The 20,378-nt window shown below is 43.8% G+C and overlaps 1 protein-coding gene across 1 annotated transcript in view; it reads left to right on the top strand.

Annotated features, from left to right (window-relative positions):
* Positions 1-20,378, top strand: part of LOC134958766 (calcium-activated chloride channel regulator 1-like) — a 118,027-nt gene that overhangs the window by 80,593 nt on the left and 17,056 nt on the right. Inside the window, exons 8-11 of the mRNA XM_063941502.1 lie at positions 871-1,095; positions 9,287-9,511; positions 12,734-12,914; positions 16,156-16,262. Coding sequence (XP_063797572.1) covers positions 871-1,095; positions 9,287-9,511; positions 12,734-12,914; positions 16,156-16,262 — 738 coding nt within the window. The remainder of the gene's footprint in view (positions 1-870; positions 1,096-9,286; positions 9,512-12,733; positions 12,915-16,155; positions 16,263-20,378) is intronic.

Here is a 20,378-nt window from a genome sequence, read left to right as displayed (position 1 = left end):
AATTATGTTAATTAATTACAGGAAGTGATGCGTACATCACTTCCTTTTTAGTCTGGGTATATAAGTATGATCTGTCTCTGGTTTCAAATCACCCCTTGATGAAGTCCAGATAGGACGAAACGCGTTGGGTGCTTCTCTTTGGTCTAACCTCATCAATAAGTTAAGCTATTCGATTCCTCTTTTATATCCTTATGAATGCCTTATATTCTTTTATGGCTTTAAGAAACTTTTTTTAGTATATATTTTTATCCGATATGCTAAAGTGATACTCCAAAGGTTTTTAAGTTCTATGATACTATGCTCTGTTTTCATTTTTAAATTTTTTATTTTTTAACTTTGTACTTTTTGGGTCATATATATATCTTTTTATATGAGCTTGTGTGTTTTTACAACCATTTTTGTGTAGTGCGTTTCATTGCAATAAATTTGTACACTCTTTTTATATTACCATTCTGCTTTTAAGTATCATTTGGCACCTTTGGTCGCTCTTTACCACCTCATCCTTTGTCCACATAACCACTTTCATAGGTAAAGATACCAATACCTATATTTATTTGAGGTAACGAGCTGACACCCTGATTTAATAAAAGGGAGTGCCAACATAACAAGCAGTTATTACACAATTTTTGCAAGGTTCCCATCCTAGTGTTACACATATTAGATATTGCATCTGTGGCGCTGATATCTTTTCCGTACACACAATATATAATTGTTTGCATATTACAGTAAGATAGCTGTACAATGACAATCAAGGTAGAAAACTGAAGCATAATTTGTTTTAAATTATATTTTGGTGTAACATCAATTATCTTTGTATACGTGTTAGAAATTTGAACTCACATATTATCATTACTGACATCTTGTTTCCAGATAACTGAATTTTGTGATTCCAGTAACCATAACACAGAAGCACCAAATCTCCAGAACAGAATGTGTAACTTTCGCAGTACGTGGGATGTTATCATGAACTCCACTGATATAAGCTCAACTCCACCGAGAACTGACACCAATATTACTGCCCCCACATTTTCACTATCGCAGTACAGGGACAGAGTGATCACTCTTGTAATTGATGTGTCTGGAAGCATGTCTCTGGTGAGTACTGATGGGCAGGATGCAGCTGAAAACTCTCATGGATGAGAGTCCGGGCACAAAATAGTTAAAGCTTTTAGCATGTCCCAGGATGCCTAGTACTTCCCACCTATAACCCTGCCTCCATGCTCAGGCCTTCAGTTTTGTAACAAGCTCAGAGCAGAAAGCAGAAAAAGGAGAAAGGAAGATGTTAGGCTAATAAGAACACATTCTCATGGACAGTAGAAGGGAACCAGAGGCCAAGGCCGTGCAAACCCAGAGAGGCGTCATGGTGTGCGTCCTGTGGACTCTATGAACATAGAAGTAAGAGAGTTAACAAAAGTAAGTCTACCATAACTCTCGTTTTCTTCTGCAGGGTTCACAGGGTGCCAACGGTAAACATTGGGGATGTCCTAAAGCAGTACGTTAAGGATGAGCACGCGCCTAAGAGGATTGGGCAGTACGGATGGTGTAATGGTTAGCATTACTGCCTCATAGCACTGAAGTCATGGGTTCAATTCCCACCATGGCCCTAACTGTGTGAAGTTTGTATATTCTCCCCGTACTTGCGTGGGTTTCCTTCGGGTACTCAGATTTCCTCCCACAAACCAAAAATATACTGGTAGGTTAATTGGCTCCTAACAAAGTTAACCCTAGCGTGAATGTTTGTGTGTGTGTGTATACATGTGGTAGGGAATATAGATTGTAAGCTCCACTGGGGCAGGGACTGATGTAAATGGCCAAATATTCTCTGTAAAGCGCTGTGGAATATGTGTGCGCTATATAAATAACTGGTAATAAATAAGAGAATCCGGCATCCAAAGGAAGCATCCTGGGAGGCAAATGTATCAAAGGCATAAAACCTAAGAAACATGTGGACCGAAGACCACATTGCCGCCTTGCACAATTGTTTGGCAGGCGCCACATGGCGTGCCGCCCATGAGGGTCCAACAGAATGGATCGAAATCGAAGCTGGGACAGGCAGTCCAGCTTGATGGTTGGCATGTGCAATGACCATTCTAATCTGTCTGGCCAGCATTTGCTTATTAGCAGGCCAGCCACGCTTGTGACAACCAAAAAGAATGAACAGAGCATCAGACTGTCTGGTAGAACTAGTACAGTCAACATAGACACGCAGAGCATGAACCACATCCAAAGAACGTTCTTTTGGTAATAGGTCTGTGGAAACAAAGGTTCGAACCACAATCTCTTGATTTAGATGGAACTTAGAAACCAATTTAGAGAGGTAACCTGGCCTAGTCCGGAGAACAGCTCTGTCATGATGAAATATCAGAAAGGGAAGATGACAGGAGAGAGCTCCCAAGTCGGACACCCTCCTAGTTGATGCAGTGGTGAGCAAAAACAGTGCCGTTTCCAACGGTTCAAAGGGGGGCTCTTGTAGAGCGTCCAGCACAACAGACAGATCTCATGGAGCAACAAGAGGGACATAAGATGGTTGTATGCGTATGACCCCCTAAAGGAAAGTGCGTACATCTGCAAGTGAGGCAATTCTGCATTGGAACCAAACAGATAATGCAGAATCATGCACTTTGAGAGAGGCAAGTCATAAGCCTAGATCCAAATCACATTGTAGGCAAGTATTCTTGTGGTTTTAAAGAAAGTAGCATCATAATGCTTGTCAGTACACCAAACAAAGTAGGTATGCCATACTCTATAATAGATGCACGCTGAGGCAGGTTTACGTGCCTTGAGCATGGTTTGAATATCAGCATCCGAAAATCCTTTCATTCTCAGGATCAATAACCCAAGAGCCTCGCTGTCAAGACAGGCGGCCCAGTACTGGATGGAGACAAGGACCATGAGATAGAAGTACTGTACTCATCATTGCAGAAGTAGAAGGGGACGTCCTACAGAAAGACCCTGGAGATCGGAGAACCAATGCCTCCTGTGCCTCTCAGGGGCGACCAGAATAAAGTTTCCTCCTTTTTGTTTGAATTTTCATAGAACTCATTCCACTGAATTTACAGGGCATCTAAAACGCTGCATGAGGATCCCTGGACCGGGATCTGAACACAGGAACCTTGTGGTTGTGACGTGAGGCCATGAAATCCACATCTGGAAGACCCCATCTGTCCACTAGGAGCTGGAAGACTTCTGGGTGTAGAGCCCATTCTCTGTCGTGAGCTTCCTGACGACAAGGAAGTCCGCTTCCCACCTGGAATGAACACTGCTGAGAAAGCCGGAAGATGCTGTTTGGCCCACTGAAGAATCTTGGTCACCTCTTGCATCGCCATTTTGCTGCAAGCGATGTTCTTAAGGTTGATATATGCCACTGTCGTGGTGTTGTCTGACTGCACCTGAACAGGTCTGCCCTGAAGAATGGTCTGACCTAGAACCATTGCATTGTACACTGCCCTCAATTCCAACACGTTGATTGGCAGCTGAAATTCTGTTATGCTCCATCTCCCTTGGATTGTACGGTTACCGCTCCCCAGCCGAGAAGACTGGCATCCGTCATGAGTAACACCCAGTTGGAGATCCAGAATGGTCGTCCCCTGCTTCGTTGGTGATCCTGGAGCCACCAAGTTATGGAAAATTGAACCTCCAGAGTTAGAGTTATCATCTGTGACTTGATGCGATGTGGTTCATTTCATTTGGAGAGAATCAGTTGCTGCAGAGTGCGAGAATGAAACTAAGCATATTCGACCATGTCGAATGTTGATACCATCAGACCGAGAACCTGCTTTGCCGCATGAAGGGATAATCGAGGTTGGTGAAGGAACTGGCATATTTTGTGCCTCAGTTTCAAAATCTTGTCTATTGGTGATCGAAAAAGCTGTTCACATTGAGAGTCCAGGAGTGCTCCAAGGTGTATCATCCACGGTACCAGGGAGGCCTTCTTCCAATTTATCAGCCAGCCGTGACGTTGTTGAAAGGCTACTGCAAGTTGGATATGATTGAGGAGAAGTTCGCCAGAAGCAGGAGGTCATCTAGGTATGGTAAGATTCTGACTCTCTGATGATGATGTGCTGTCATAACAGAATGACTTTGGTAAATAACCTGGGTGCCATAGCTAGACCAAATGGCAGAGACCAGGACTGATTATGTTGGTTGAAAAGTAGCAAACCGCAGGAATTGCTGGTGTGAGAGTGCAATAGGAATGTGAAGGTATAAAAAATCTATCGCTGAGGAGCTTATTACACATCCATGAATTGGTCTATGAGCATTTTTTATTTCTTACATGAATTTTATTGATATTTGATATATCAGTCTGTTTTAAATGAATAAATTTACACATTATTAGCACCAGTTGTATTAGCGCTGTAATCTATTCTTTTTCCATATTCTTTGTATAGGAGATTGACTATCTCCAATTTACAGCAGCTAGGAGGAACTACTCATTTCGGCGCCTGTCCATTATATACTTGTTATATAATTTTTTTGCTTTCACATGTGAAGGTATGCGTCCTGTATGTCCAGGGATACCATAAAGTCCCAAAGTTCCATGGCCAAAACTATAGATCGCAGGGTTTCCATACGAAAACTTTGAAACTTTCATAACTTTGTTCAACGATTTGAGATCGAATATTGTTCGGTGTGACAAATTTGGCTTTGGTACTAGGAACAGGGTGGAGAAATAGCCTCTGCCTCGCTGAGGTACATTTACTATCACACCTGAGTGAAGAGGGGAATCGACCACGGTTTGTAGTATCAGGGCCTTGCTTTGATCTGATGGAAGGCCCATTGTAAAGTATTTGTGAGGTGGACGCTTTTTGAATGAGATGGTGTACCTGCGAGAGACTTCTTCTTGCACCCAAGCATCTGTCGAGTCCCTGTCTATACCCGAGCAAAATGCAAAAGGCGGCCTCCGACTCTGTGGTCCCCTAGAGAGAGGCCTGCACCGTCAGGCTCCAGGCTTGTCAGGTTTTGTGGTAGGTTGACATTCAACACAGGATTGCTTGGCCTTGGGCTTAGAGCTCTATATGACATGTATTTGGGAAACAATTGTCCTTTCGCTTTTCCTTGAGGACGAAAAGTATGCAAGGTAGAGCCTTTAACTGCTGAACCTGAGTAGAGAGTGTATCCACCCAGGGTGGATTTGCAATCGGTACTAAATTGGGGTCCTATAGCAGGAGTAAGTCGGTCCACTAAAATACCTAACATTTGTGAAAGGGCAGCTCAGGGAGGCTCTTGCTTGGGAGCAGGAGTTGTAGACTAACCAGGAGGTGTAAAACAGTTAACACAGAGGCCACCCTGTATAACATCCTCTGCAGATAACCATGCAGAGCAAACTCTACAGGAGAGTAGCAGGGGGGAATCTGCTTGTTAACGACCCTTTTTGTTAGACATTGTGGGCCCTTCAGTGTCGGACTGGGGCATGAAGGGCCCACCAGGGAAATACAATCACAGGGGCCCACTAAGCGGCATTGCCATATGCTGGAAGGGGTGTGGCCACATGACCAGAGAGGAGTGGCCAGCCATTATAGGCGCCACCTAGTATAGTATATAAAGAAAAAGAGCTCTACCTCGCTGCCCACTTCAAGCTGTTGGGTATGTGCCTGGGTTACACCGAGAGAGAACAATAGTATATGTCCCTGGGTTACACCAGGAGAGAACACTAGTATATGCGCCTGGGTTACACCAGGAGAGAACAGTAGTATATGCGCCTGGGTTATACAGGGAGAGAGCAGTAGTGTGTGCGCCTGGGTTACACCAGGAGAGAGCAGTAGTATATGCGACTGGGTTACATCAGAAGAGAGCAGTAGTATATGTGCCTGGGCTACACCAGGAGAGAGCAGTAGTATATGCGACTGGGTTACACCAGGAGAGAGCAGTAGTATATGCGACTGGGTTACATCAGGAGAGAGCAGTAGAATATGCGCCTGGGTTACATCAGTAGAGAGCAGTAGTATATGCGCCTGGGTTATACGGGGAGAGAACAGTATTATATGTGCCTGGGTTACACCGGGGAAGAGAACAGTAGTATATGTGCCTGGGTTACACCAGGGGAGAACAGTAGATACGAATAATGACCCCAGTAGAGTGCCAGATACACATACTGCCCCAACTGTACCAGTTACACATACTGCCCCAACTGTGCCAGTTACACATACTGCCCCTTCTAGAGTGCCAGATACACATATGCTCCCACGGTACTGCTTACTAGTTATGCCCAAGCTCTGCTGCTGCTCCTGTGTCTGAGGGCCAGGGAGGAGAGCGCAGCCCCTCAGTCAGAATCTGCATACACCGAAGCAATGTATTTTGTGTGTGTTATCTAGCAACCATAGAACATAGGCCCAAATGTATTAAACCTTAAAAGGGGACAAAGTGGAGAGTGATAAGGAGTGATAAATGACCAGCCAATCAGCTCCTAACTGTCATGTTACAGACTGTGTTTGAAAAATGACAGGATCTGGTTTGCTGGTCATTTATATCCGTCTCCACTTTATCACTTTTTAAGGCTTCATACATTTGGGCCATTGAGGTAAATTTATTAAAGTCGATATAGGGGGAAAGTGGTATCAGCACACGTTATGTGCACTGATACCGCTTCTCCCCCAGGCATTACAGCAGCTGTGCTTGCTCAGTGACAGGAGCGCTGTGCGCCCCAGTCTTTATCGGTGCTGCTATCTAAAAGATAGCACGCCAATATGTAAGGCAATGTATGATCGGTCAGCAGCGCTCACCATTCCGATGCCTGCAGCTGTTGCTATCGACAAGCGCAGGTGTCGATGCCCATACACCACTGCCAGGGACAGCGCTGCATCAGCTGCCAGATCCGTGTGAGATCTCACGTGAGTAGCGAGATCTCCCGCATGCCCAGAGTAGCCAACCGAGGAGGTGTGGGGAGAGGGAGTTGGGGGAGACACAGGGGCCGCTGGGACATGCAGTAGATGCATGCGCTGTACACACTGGAGAGCCGGTATGGGCAGCCGATAGTAGGAGAGCACACAACTCAGTAAGGAGGATTTACTGCTCTTTCACATCGGGAACAACAGGGATAATATATGGTGATGATACGTGGACCCGCTTACACATGATCCAGAAGAGAAGAGGGTCCAGGCACATAAGGCACGTTATGGGGCAGATAATACATTTACCCCATAGAGTGGTGTATAGTGATTAGGATGCAGCAACATCAAGCATGGTCCGAAATTGTTAGTTCCAGACATATAACTGGACCCATGGTTAGGTGTTTGGCAATGCCAGTATCCAAATGGTAAAGCTCAAAATAGTCCCTGATGATGATACAACAGCCTGAAGCCTACACTATGTATGCTGGATACAGACAACAGCCACCAGCCAAGTGTTACCTGTCAGGTGCTCTCTAAGCTATATGGGGATTCACAGTGCTAGCAGCACATAGGTGGTCACACATGACTCCTTGCCTGTGTAGAAGCAGATGAGACAGCCGATCTCCGGCTCCATGCCCCCCTCCAGCACCCAGCACAGGTCCCTGAATCACAGCTGGAAGAGGAAGTCGTTCCGCACCAGCCTCTCGTGTGGCTCCAGCCGGTGGCTGCTCTTCCCATGTAGCTGCATGTACAGGGCGCCCGGGGCAGTCACCGCCACCGCCCGGGCTCTGCTGCTGCTCCTGGCGCCCTACTCCGTTTGAGGGCCAGGGAAGGAGAGCGCAGTGCGTCTCTCCTGCCCCTCGGTCCAACTTTGGTAGGCCCCGCTCTCACACAAAAGAGGCCATGGCTAAGAACCAGTAGGGCCTACCGGTGATCTCCTCAGCTCCCCGGTGGCCCAGTCAGAGCCTGGTGCCCTTACACTCTGATACAGTATGTTATACAGCTACTGTACACAGAGTGTGGTATGTGACTAAACACAGCTAAATTGCTGTGAATAATGCCCCTTAAAGCACCTGTGCTCATAATAGTGATAGGTATATAATGTAAAGCTGAAAAGAAAAGCAGACAGCAGAACTAGCACACAGTCACATACAATGCAGAGGAATGTACAATTACACTGCAATGAGCATTTGCATAAACTACTCACCTTGTATATGAAGCAGGTAAGATGTAAGTGTTTGTAAAAATCTGGCTTGCTGCAGGCATTTTTACAGGGAGACTTTAGAGCCCAGTGTTTCTGGAGACCTGCTTGCTGCCTCTCTAAAATGGATGCCCGGTTCTCTTGAGGGAAGGAGGGAGAGTAAGGTAGCTCAAGGGTGGGAAATCTGTTATAGACTGGTGCCCAAAGATGTGGGAGGGGCTACAGGTTAAGCGCCCCTCTCCTGTGCTGGTCTTCTACGCCAGGTACAATGCTGGCCTTTTAAATGGGTGTAATATACCCTATAACCTGTACCCCTAAATGCCCTAGTGGTCTAGTGGAGTCCCTGCCCGGAGACAGTGTCCATGCCAGCGCCGTGCGTCCGACTCCCTGGACGAGCGGCGGACCGTGAGTTTGAGAGGAGACCCTGTAACCTGCCCCCCAATGCCGGCCACACAGTCCCAGGGGTCCCATCAGCTCAAGTGGTGCTAGTCGTCGTGTGTGTGGTGTCCCTTGCCGCAAATCCCCATCTGAGGCATAGGCCATGCAGGAGTTTCAGGAGTTTCAGCACCGTCGTGGGGAGGGGTTGGGGGTTGGTGATGATGATGGAGCTACAGTGCTGTCAGCCCAGAGTAGAAATAGTAAAAATTAAAAAGCTTTGAGGTTGCTTAAGCAGCCCCCTGTTTAGCGGTGCACCTGCTTTCTGCAAGCACCAACAAAAAAACTGAAGGCCTGAGCATGGAGGTGGGATTATAGTACTAGGCATCCTGGGACATGCTAAAAGCTTTAACTGTTTGGTGCCCGGACTCTCATCCAACAATACACCCCATGTTTCCCTGTGGCACCCTATTATCCCTGCAGAAGAAATACAGATTTATTTACTGTATATGAGTTAGTTAGTTTGAATAGTTATTACATATCATATATGGTTATTTACTTATATCTCTTACTTTCATATTTGGACTTTACAGCAGTAATTGTTTCTACAAGCAAATTAATATACAAAAGGAAAATAAAGATATATTATAAAAACCCCAAACAAGATGTAAACTGTAAACAAAATACAAATTTCAACAGTTTGATAATGGTAGTAAGATATTCAGTAAATCAATTCTGATTAGATAAATAAATGCACAAATACCTTTTCTGTACACAACCATATAGTTCTAGCTTTTAAATATACATCTCTTGTAAAAAAAAAAATTTTTATTCATTCTCTAACTCATAAAACACTATATAATGAGTACGTCTTCAACTGTAGAATGACCGTATAGAACGACTACACCAGGCGGTTGACATTCTCCTTACAGAGGTCGTTGAAACCTCAGCTTATGTTGGGATTGTCCAATTCTCAAGTTCTGCATCAGTCATTTCTTCACTGGAGAGAATCAATGAGCTGCAACACGAGAAGCTGAAATCGCTGGTTCCAAATTCAGCAACGGAGGAAGGGACAAACATCTGCTCTGGAATTCTCGCTGCACTTGAGGTACTGTAGTGCTGAATTTTGAGTAAGGGCTTTTGACATAAAGATGACTACTAAGCGCTACAGTACTTGTTTTACATATGAAACATGTACTAGTAACACTATTATAAATGTGAAGGTTTCAGAAACTTATATTTTATGCTGTATTACTGTGTATATGAGGGGGTATTCCATGGTAGAAAATTGCAATGACAAAATTCAAGTCTTTACAGATACTAATGGTATGAGGTTAATATTAACCCTGACAGTTATTATTATGTCCAAGAACAGACTCCAAGTCAAAAGCACAGTGACCTATTTCCTTGTTTTTTGTATTTTTTATTTTTTTAATATTGATTTATAGCTACCAATACTGTAAAGAGATCATTGCGAGACTAGAACACCAGTTAAGGTTATTTAATGAACTTAGCAGCAGATCTAACAAGTACAAGTTGAATAAACATTTAAGTCTTAGTACATCCCGCCCAGTGAGCCTTTAAACAGTGGATTTGATGTGGTAGCAAAGGGTGAGATGAAGCCTCCTAATGAGCATGTGTCTATGAGGGGGAAAGTTTTATTTTTAAAGTAAGAATTCTGTGGTCCGGGTGAATTTTATCTATATCCTGGGACTGCAGGTATTTAATGAACCTAGCAGCAGGTCTAACTACTGTACTACATGCTAATAAAACATATAGAGCATTTAAATTGTGAATGTGATGTGGCAGCAAGGGGTGTGAGGAAGCCTCCTAATCAGTGATGTGCCTGTGTATATGAGAGGAGTTCTCTTTTTAAGTCAGAAATCTGCAGATCATTTCTCACCTCTTCTTCTAATTTAATAAAGCTTTCTCAAGTCTTTAGGTATTGTCATAATAACCAAAAGGAAGCTTATGATTGGTTAACAGTGTACTCTGCTTTCTATGGTTTATTATAACAATGTATTGTAAACCTCATCCACTCGTCACCCTCACATGCATATAAGGTTATAGGCTCCTTCTAAATCCAGCTTTGTAAAGATAGTGGCACACTGACATGATTAAAGAGCTCAGTTATCAGGGGCAGTGTATAACAATTCTTGATAGTGATGTCATTCAAGCCCCAATATTCCATACAGGGTCATAAAACTCCATCCTTCTTTTTGACAAAGAAAAAACCTGCACCAAGTAGAGGGCCAGAAGAATAATTTCTCCAAATTCTCTTTCATATATTCTGCCATAGCTTTGGTTTCTGGAAGAGAGAGAGGGTAAGTTCACCCTTTCGCTGGAGACTTCCTACAGTCAAATGAAATGGGCAGTCCCATTCACGATGAGGAGGAAGGACATCAGCACCAGCTTTGCTAAATACATCAGTAAATTCTTCATTTGGATAAGGAGGAATATCCGAATGAGATGGTACTAAATAATGTGCAGGCAGGACTAGTTGGAGGGAAGAGCTGAAGCAAGAAGATCTCCAATCAATTAGGGGATTATGCTGGCAAAGCCAGGGCAGATCCAGAACTATGGAATGCAATGCCCTGGGTATGACAAGAAAATGTAAAAGTTCAGAGTGCAGGGATCCTACCTTGACTCACAGAGTTTGGGTCTGAAGGGTAATCGTACCCCCTAGAATGTGGCTGCCATCTACTGCAGTAAGATACACAGGTTGGGAGAGTCTCTCAGTGGGAAGAGACTACAGCTGGACCAATGCAGTGGTAATAACATTCTCAGCTGCTCCAAAATCAAGTAGGGCAGGAACATTCTTGAAGTGCTGGGCAACTTTCAGAGAGAGAATGCAATCAGCTTTTTGTAGAGAGGATTTAACAAGTTCTAGCCTGGCCTCTCCTCACCTGACTTAAATTTACATTGGATCTTCCTTGAGACTTGTCAAGGAAAAACTACAGCCTGAAGCTTGGAATAAGTAGATCTCCCTCTGTCAATTACTCTTTTTCTGAAGCGCCGTTCCCCCTTAGTACACAAGGAGATGAGTTCCTCCAATTTCACTGGTAGATCTTGAGGAGTGAGTTCATCCTTAATTCTTTTGGGTAAACTGCTTTATAAAGCTGCATAGATAATATTTGAAACTGCACCTGGTATTGGCTGACAGAAGGAGTCACTTGTCATAGCTGTACGATATTAGAAGAAGCTGATAGAACTCTCCCAGGTTCATCGAAGATACAACAAAATGCTGATTCAAAGTCTTTATATGAAGACAGTATGGAATATGATCTCAATCAGAGGGCTAATGCCAAATCCAGGGCTGAACCCGACAGAAGTGAAATGATGAATGCCGTCTAGGGTGTGGTCAATAGAGAAGTTACTTGGCTGAAGCTCAAAATTAATTTCCCATTGATTCAAGAAGCCTCTGAAATTCCTGGGTCAGGAGAAGATAGATTAAGACGAGGAGCAGCAGTTGGAAACTAAAGCTGGAGAATCCGTAGGAGGAATTGTAGGTGAGTGGAATTGTTAGTGCTCTAGCAGTGACTGGCACGAAGGTGTGGAAGAATAAAATAAATAACTTTATTATACAAGTATTAGATTTGAATTCCCAGCTGGAAGCAATGTCGCCAGTATATAGTATGGCACATCAAAGTGCCCACAATTCACATTAGACCACATTGTACTGCCCCAGTTCTTATTATGCCACACTGCTCACTACATTCCCGGCTCACTATACAAAGTCTGTAATCAAGGAGAAGCCTATTGTCTGACATTGCCAAGCTCACTAATTACTGTATATCAGCTATGTCTGTGAAGGTGAACTAAAATATGAGACCATATGAATGTGGAGCTTAACTGAGAGAAAGAGATAGACAATGCCACCTATGTGAGCGCTGTAGAGTTCCCCTCTTCAGGACTGGCAATGGACTAGACACAATTGATTAGTGGGCAATTCTAGAAACTTGGTAGACAACAATATATACTGTGTCCAGGGACCCCTAAGCCTTTGGGCCCTAAACCAATGGCACCCCCTCTACTCACTATAGTTACACCCATGATTGGAAGGATTATTGCATGAGACTCCGATTAATTTGAAACAGTGGAGTGAGCTAGAGGAATGGATATGAAAAAATTGCTAAATTGACATTTAAGTTAGAAGAATATAGTAGAATAAAATCAAATAAAACAAACAAGAATGAATAGTGATTAAGATGTCTTTTATGTGAAAAATCAATTGCATTATTAATAGAGTGGAAGCTCTAGTCTTGTGTACTTCATGAGAATGTTTATTTTTTGGGTTTTATATTACATTTCTTCTTATTCACAAATTAAGGTGAACAGACGTCTTGATGGTTCAGCATCTGGGACTGAAATAGTGTTATTGACAGATGGAGAAGACAATTATGATACAAGACTTTGTTTCCCTAACATAATAGCAAGTGGTGCAATTATACATGTTATAGCACTTGGGCCATATGCAGAAAAAGAACTTGAAAGCATTGCAGAAATGACTGGTAAGTTTTTAAAAATGAAATCTATTAAGGCGTATTGTCTACAACCGCCTCACTGTCTCCCTTTCTTCCCACTCACTGATTGCCCTTTCCAGTCTGGTTTCCGTCCTCTGCACTCCATTGAAACTGCCCTCACTAAAGTCTGCAATGACCTCCTTGCTGCTAAATCCAGGGGCCACGACTACCTGTTTATTCTCCTTGACCTCTCTGCTGCTTTTGACAGTAGACCACCTTCTCCTCCTGCAAATCCTTTACTCCCTTGGTTTGCATAATAATGCTCTCTCCTGGTTCCTCCTACCTTTCTGACCGTTCCTTCTCTGTCTCCTCTCGTGACTCCACCTCCCCCCTCCCCCACACACTTCCTCTACCAGTAGGTTTCCCCCAAGGTTCTGTTCTTGGGCCTCTTACTAGCTCTTTTGACTTACAATGTCATCTCTACACTGACGATACTCAAATCTACCTTTTCTCCCCTGACCTCTACCCTGCTGTCCGTACTCGTATCTCAACTGTCTCTCTGCTATCTCCTCCTGGATCTCCCAGCACTTTCTTAAACTTAAAAAGACTGAGCTGATCATCTTCCCTCCCTACCGCATAACCTCAGACCCACAATTTCATTATCCATTGATGGCACAACTATCTCCTCTAGCTCCCAAGTGTGATGTCTTGGAGTAATCCTTGACTCCTCCCTCTGCTTCAAACCACACATTCAGTACCTTTCACAAACCTGCCATTTTTATCTCAAAAACATCTCCAGGATCAGACCCTTTCTCACCCAGGATGCTACTAAGACCCTCAACCACTGACTGGTCATCTCCAGATTGAACTACTGCAATCTCCTTCTATGTGGCCTCCCTCAAAAATGCCTCTCTCCACTCCAATCTATCCTCATTGCTGCATGCTGCTGCCCGTCTCATCTTCCTTACCAAACGTACTACATCCACATTCCCTCTCTTGCAGGACCTTCACTGACTACCTTTCCCAATCAGAATCCAATTCAAGCTTCTCACATTCACCTACAAAGCCCTCACCCACTCTTCTCCCTCTTACATCTCTGACCTTATCTCTCTTTACATTCTCACTTGTCCTCTTCGCTCTGCCAATGCACGCCGTCTCTCCTGTCAACTGATTACCTCCTCCCACTCCTACCTACAAGATTTTGCATGTGCTGCTCCCTATCTCTGGAATTCTCTACCTCTGCCCATCCGACTATCCACCTCTTTACAAAACTTTAAATGTACTCTCAAGACCCACTTCTTCACCAAACCTAGCTAACTCTCCTCCTAACCCTCTTGTCTATGCTCACTGTCTACCCCAGTCTGTTAGCCCTTCATCTTTTAGATTGTAAGCTCACAAGAGCAGGGACTTCTTTCCTCATGTGCCTTTCCTTACTTCCACTATCCCCTTGTCAAAAACAATGGCCTCTGATTCCGAAAAGGTTAATATATCTCCAATGGGAAACTTAAAATGACCAATCTGTTCCTCCTGGTCCTCCATGTTAAATTATGAAATGTCTTGGGTCTAAATCTGACTAGATGCTTTTCAACAGTTTAGTAACTGAAAATGCTTGAATGTCCAAAGTGCTACTTTGTTGCAAAAGAAGCTGTTAAAAATAAGTAATGTAAACTTATAGTGGTTAGAATCACCTGATGGCAATAAGATGCTTATATGATGCCGAGTCCCCCAACTAGAATGCTCACTAATTGTGATCATTCCTATTTATTCTCCAACGGGTTTGGCACTCCAAAAGCAAATAGACAAATTAGCCAATGCCCTCATAAAAAGGATAATAGACATGCGGATGCGGCACTCATGGCTTTAAAATAAGAGTCAATCCTTCCAATTAGGGGTTAACAACGTTTCAGTTGTCTCTCCAACTGTTGTCAGGTTTTATTAAACATTAAAAACATGTTACATACCTTTTATAGGCAAACACCATCTGTGAACAGGGGGGTTTCAACTATTTTTATTGTACCTATTCTATTGTTACATAGAGAAACACCCATTCTTCATGCTTAAATACATTGGGTCCGCAAAAGGCCATAGACCTATGTACTTTCGTGTCCACAATCGCTGAAAAAAAGCCCGCTTATCATGTATTTGGTTTCACCTGTCTGAGGCAGGCAAAACAGAACCCCTGATAAGCGCAAACATCAGGGCTAATAGGATAGCCCCCGGTGAGACAATTAGCAGCGGTAATTAACCGCAGCTAATTGGATACCTGCCATATTACATAAGTAATGGTACACAAACAAAAGTCATGTTTACACAATAGTAAGAGTGTGTGGTACTCAACCTGTCAACATGTTATCAGTGTCGGACAGGGGTGTGAAGGGCCCACCGAGGGGGGGGGGGGGGGGTGCAGTGGTAGGGGGCCATGCATTTAGGCTTGGCTAATCGTTACCGAATGCATAGTCTGGGCCACTTTATAACTATATATAGTAAATACTGCTAGTGCATGCAGGATAATGTACCAGATTAGTAACATCAATGCACTGTAGAAAATACACCACTGTCCTGTGCAGTATAAGGTAACATATGTATAATGTATAATTTGTGCACAGTCAGAAACCTGATCCCTTGAGGAGGCAATGAGCCCCCAGGAATTAACCCACCGGTGGTTTTCCCTGTACCTTTGTGGGCCAGTCCAACCCTGCATGTTATAATTGTACAACAGACGTACATGCCCATGCTTAGGGTTGTGGCCAGCCTCCAGAGGGAGTGTGGCTAATTCCAATGAGGCTTGTCTAACCATTAGAGAGTGCATGGTCTGAGCCCCTTGATAAATATATATAGGCCTATAGTAAATACTACTAGTCCATGCATAATAATAATTTACATTAATAACAGCAATACACTGTAGAAAATATATCATAGTCCTATACAGTATAATGTTTTATTCAAGTGCACAATCTGAACCTGATCCTTACAGGAAGGCTGGGCCCTCGAGCAGTGGCTTACCTTTAAAATGTCCCAAGATTTTTTTATAATATATATTTTTTTTTTGTCTGGGAGGCCTGACATTCCAGCAACTAGGACATTTGTCCCAATTTACAGTACATGTTTGCAGCCACGCCATCTTTATGGGTGGTGTGTGACCTTTTCATAATCTAGAAAACCCAAATATTGGATGTGTGTTGTGGGGCATAGCTTCTTAATTTGTTTATGTCATCTATAAGCAGGTGTCAACACTGAAAAAATTTACCATATTTAGTGGTACAGTATAACTTATAATCAATCATTCTAGGAGGACTCCAGTTTGCTGCATCAGATAATCGGAATTCTAATGGCTTGATTGATGCCTTCAGTGGGATTATTTCTGCAGATGAGAATGTTTCACAACAGACGATCCAGGTGATGTATCTGAATATGCTTTCAGTGATAATGTACTCTCTAAATCAAAAGATAATTATATTTTTTGTTTAACTGGTAAGAGTTACTGTGGTTGCCTAGAATTTCTATGTGTTGCCAAAGTGGCCATAAATCATTTCCGTAATCACCAAGCCCCATTGTGTGTACTTACTTCAGTTTTCTTATGTTGATCAAATTAAAATAATTACTGTCTCGGAAACATAGAAATTTGCAAAAACTGTGAGCACAGGAAGGACAGAGAAAGAGATCTGTCTCTTCTGATTTTATCCAGCATGAGTAGACATACAGTATTGTAACATCTTCTTCAGATGCATTATATTCCTTTACAAAGCATTGTAAACTTTGTGTTATTTGATGTGCTGAAGTGCCTGGACTCCATTGTAAGTGAAGTGAAATAGCAGATAACTGAGTGTTTCTCACTGTTTTTGAGATTTATAGGTTGTGTACACCTACCTGTACTGCTGCTGAAAAGCAGGAAAAATGTTTTTATTGCTTTTAGAAATAAACACCTTAAAGAGAGCTATTTAACACACTACATAAGAAGCACTCGTACTAACACTGGGTAGTCGAGGAACTTTGCTGAATATTCTCACTGCTATTAAGTACTATAGCTCTTGGTCCTAGACACCAATTTCGTGTGTGCTCCTGGGCCCGAGCACCCACGGAAAATGAAGAGCACCCACGGCCGGTCCTGGAACCATAGGCGTGTGCACAGGCAGTGCCGTTTATGCCCACTGCAGCACTTTTCCCCTGTCCCGACTGTTCCCCCTCCTTCCTGTGAAAGTACTCCACTTGGGGGCAGAATTTTGCAGAATGACGTGACCCATAACGTCATTTTGTGAAACTATGTCCCTCTAGAGCGGATTACTATGACAGAGAGGAGAGGAAGCGAGCAGGTGGGCATGGGAGCTGGCGGGCGGTCTGGTGACTGTGGCTGGCTGTACACACCCCTGAGAATGAGCATTACCCCCGGCAAATAGCATTACACACCCCTAGCAACCCCTAGCAACTAGCATTACACCCCCCTGGCAATTAGCATTAAACTCCCCTGGCAACTAGCATTATCCCTGGCAACTAGCATTACACCCCTGGCAACTAGCATTACACACCCCTAGCAATGAGCATTAACCCAGGCAAGTAGAATTACACACCCCTGGCCACTAGCATTAACCCTGGCAACTAGCTTTACACACCCCTGACAACGAGCATTACCCCTGGCAATGAGCATGACACCCGTCCCAGAGCATAAAACCCCTGGCAATGAGCATGGATCCCAGAGCATGAAATGCCAGGCAACGAGTAAGACACCCAGCCCATGAAACCCCTGGCAATGAGCAGGTAATTTAAAGTAATTATAAGCTTTACTGTAATGCATAACGTATCACGGGCATTGTGGTGTGTGGCATAATATGGTGCAAGGGGCATTACTGTGTGGGGCTTAATATAGTGGAATTTATTTTTTTCCCTGTGGTGGCCGAGGTCTGTAGGTGCAAGATCAAAAACTGGGGTGTAAGGTAGTCTTTTTCTGCAAGACCACACCCATTTTAGTGAGACCATGCCCATTAAGCAAGGCTACGCCCCCTCACGGGTGGGCGTCATAGGCTTGAGCACCCACCAGCAAAAATATAAATTGGGACCAGTGCTCTTGGTTTCTGTAACTAAGTGGGAGCTTGGTTACTCAGACAAAAGTCATTTTTTCAATACTGCTAGATTCCAGCAGGTAACAGATTATGAAATATCCCTGCTTTATAAAGGCTTCATTATGTACCTAAGGCATACTTACCTACTCTCACAGTCCCCTGGGCTCCAAGAAGAATTGGAAGTCCTCCCACATCCAGCCCACTTCCTAATGAAGCGGGCAGGATGGGGAGAATAATGCCAGTAATCAAGTCTGCGGGGAAGATTTGGGCCATTATTATGCCTTTCTATGAAAACTGTGTCATTTCTCCTTCCCCTCTTCTCGGATTCGTGATTCATGGCATATTGCTGTGAGGGGAGGGTCCTAATAATGCAACAAGACCAGTCCCGCCCCCATCAGCTGCTGCTTGCATCTCCTCTCTGGGCTTCACCTTGAGAGGAGAATAGAAAAGTAGGTAAGAATGACCTAAAGTAATGACCCAGCCTAATAGCCAGACAGAGCCGCTACAATTCCTGGATAGTCCTACAGAACAGGAATAGCAATCCCCAGTCTCATCTTTTTAATACCAACACTGGGGCCAAATTAAGGGAGGGGAGACAGGGGCGGTTGTCCCAGGGCCCCCACACACTAGGGGCCCACACACACTGCTGTTTCAAGCAGAGTAGTCCCCTATGGTGGCTCAGCTGTTTATTAACAGCGGTTGCCTGGGAGCGCCTCCATCTACAGTCAGTCTCACGGGTGTGTTTAACTGTACTTGGGAAGGGGATGCTCATGGTTTGCCAGTAATTTTACTAGTGGGGGCCCCACAACATTGGTACCCCTGGGCCCCCAGCAGCCTTAAACACTGACCCCTATACCTTATTCCCCTAATTTGTGAACCCCCAAAAGATCCCCACCCCTCCCAGGGCAAAATTATAATTTTTTTGGCTGCTTAAGTTTGGACATCAACATTAGCCAACATTATCCAATAACCATAATCTTTACAGAACAATACACCGAGTGAAATTTGTTTCAGATACACATTTGTAGGGACCACACCTGCTTCCACAGTGCCTAGTACATTATACCTGCAAATGCATTTATTATACATATTATACATATTGACATGAAAAACATCATCTTAGTTAATAGGATTGTGTTACGCTACAGTTTGCTAGAATAATTGTGGTAGTATCTGTTTATATTATCTTCGAAACAAATATCAGTTGTGTGTTTATTGTTAGGAGGTTACCATTCTATATTGTTTGGATATTACTAAAATAAAACATGCTATTAATATCTTTTACTAATTCCCAAGTTGCCTTGATGTTAATTTAATTATCCTTACTGGATTGGTGAATGTAATGTTTATTTGTAAAAACCTGTACACAATAAGCCCCATCCCATCCTATCCAAGCCTCACACCAAGGGGGTCATTCCGAGTTGTTCGCTCGCAAGCTGCTTTTAGCAGCTTTGCACACGCTAAGCCGCCGCCTACTGGGAGTGAATCTTAGCTTATCAAAATTGCGAACGAAAGATTAGCAGAATTGCGAATAGACACTTCTTAGCAGTTTCTGAGTAGCTCCACACTTACTCGGCATCTGCGATCAGTTCAGTCAGTTTCGTTCCTGGTTTGACGTCACAAACACACCCAGCGTTCGCCCAGACACTCCTCCGTTTCTCCAGCCACTCCCGCGTTTTTCCCAGAAATGGTAGCGTTTTTTCGCACACACCCATAAAACGGCCAGTTTCCGCCCAGAAACACCCACTTCCTGTCAATCACATTACGATCACCAGAACGAAGAAAAAACCTCGTAATGCCGTGAGTAAAATACCTAACTGCATAGCAAATTTACTTGGCGCAGTCGCACTGCGGACATTGCGCATGCGCATTAGCGACTAATCGCTCCGTTGCGACAAAAAAATAACGAGCAAACAACTCGGAATGATCCTCCAAGTTCACACACCCCACGCCAATCTCACTTTCTGGCCAACCAGTTCCACTTCATGGCCAGGCCCCACCAGCTTCCTTGTACACCATTCCTCTTTCTAGCTCCAAGTATTGGATATGCCTTTGTCACAGTTTTTATCAATTTATATTGATTTTTAATGAAACCTGTAACCAAAACACTTGAGGGTGATTTTGCAAAACTAAAACATGAAAATGATTTAGAACCAAAACCAAAACACAGGGCTCTGCGCACATCTCTATGTACAGTGGGGGTCATTCCGAGTTTATCGCTCGCTAGCTAATTTTAGCAGCCGTGCAAACACTATGCCGCCGCCCACTGGGGAGTGCATTTTAGCTTAGCAGAAGTGCGAACGCATGTGCAGCCGAGCCCTGCAAAAACAGTTTGTGAAGTTTCAGAGTAGCTCTGAACCTACTCAGCGCTTGCAATCACTTCAGCCTATTCGTGTCCGGATTTGACATCATACACCCGCCCAGCAAACGCCCAGCCACGCCTGCATTTTTGCAAACA

This window comes from Pseudophryne corroboree, chromosome 9 (genome assembly GCF_028390025.1).
Source record: "Pseudophryne corroboree isolate aPseCor3 chromosome 9, aPseCor3.hap2, whole genome shotgun sequence".
In the NCBI taxonomy this organism is placed as follows: domain Eukaryota; kingdom Metazoa; phylum Chordata; class Amphibia; order Anura; family Myobatrachidae; genus Pseudophryne; species Pseudophryne corroboree.
This window is presented reverse-complemented; position numbering and strand designations above follow the sequence as displayed.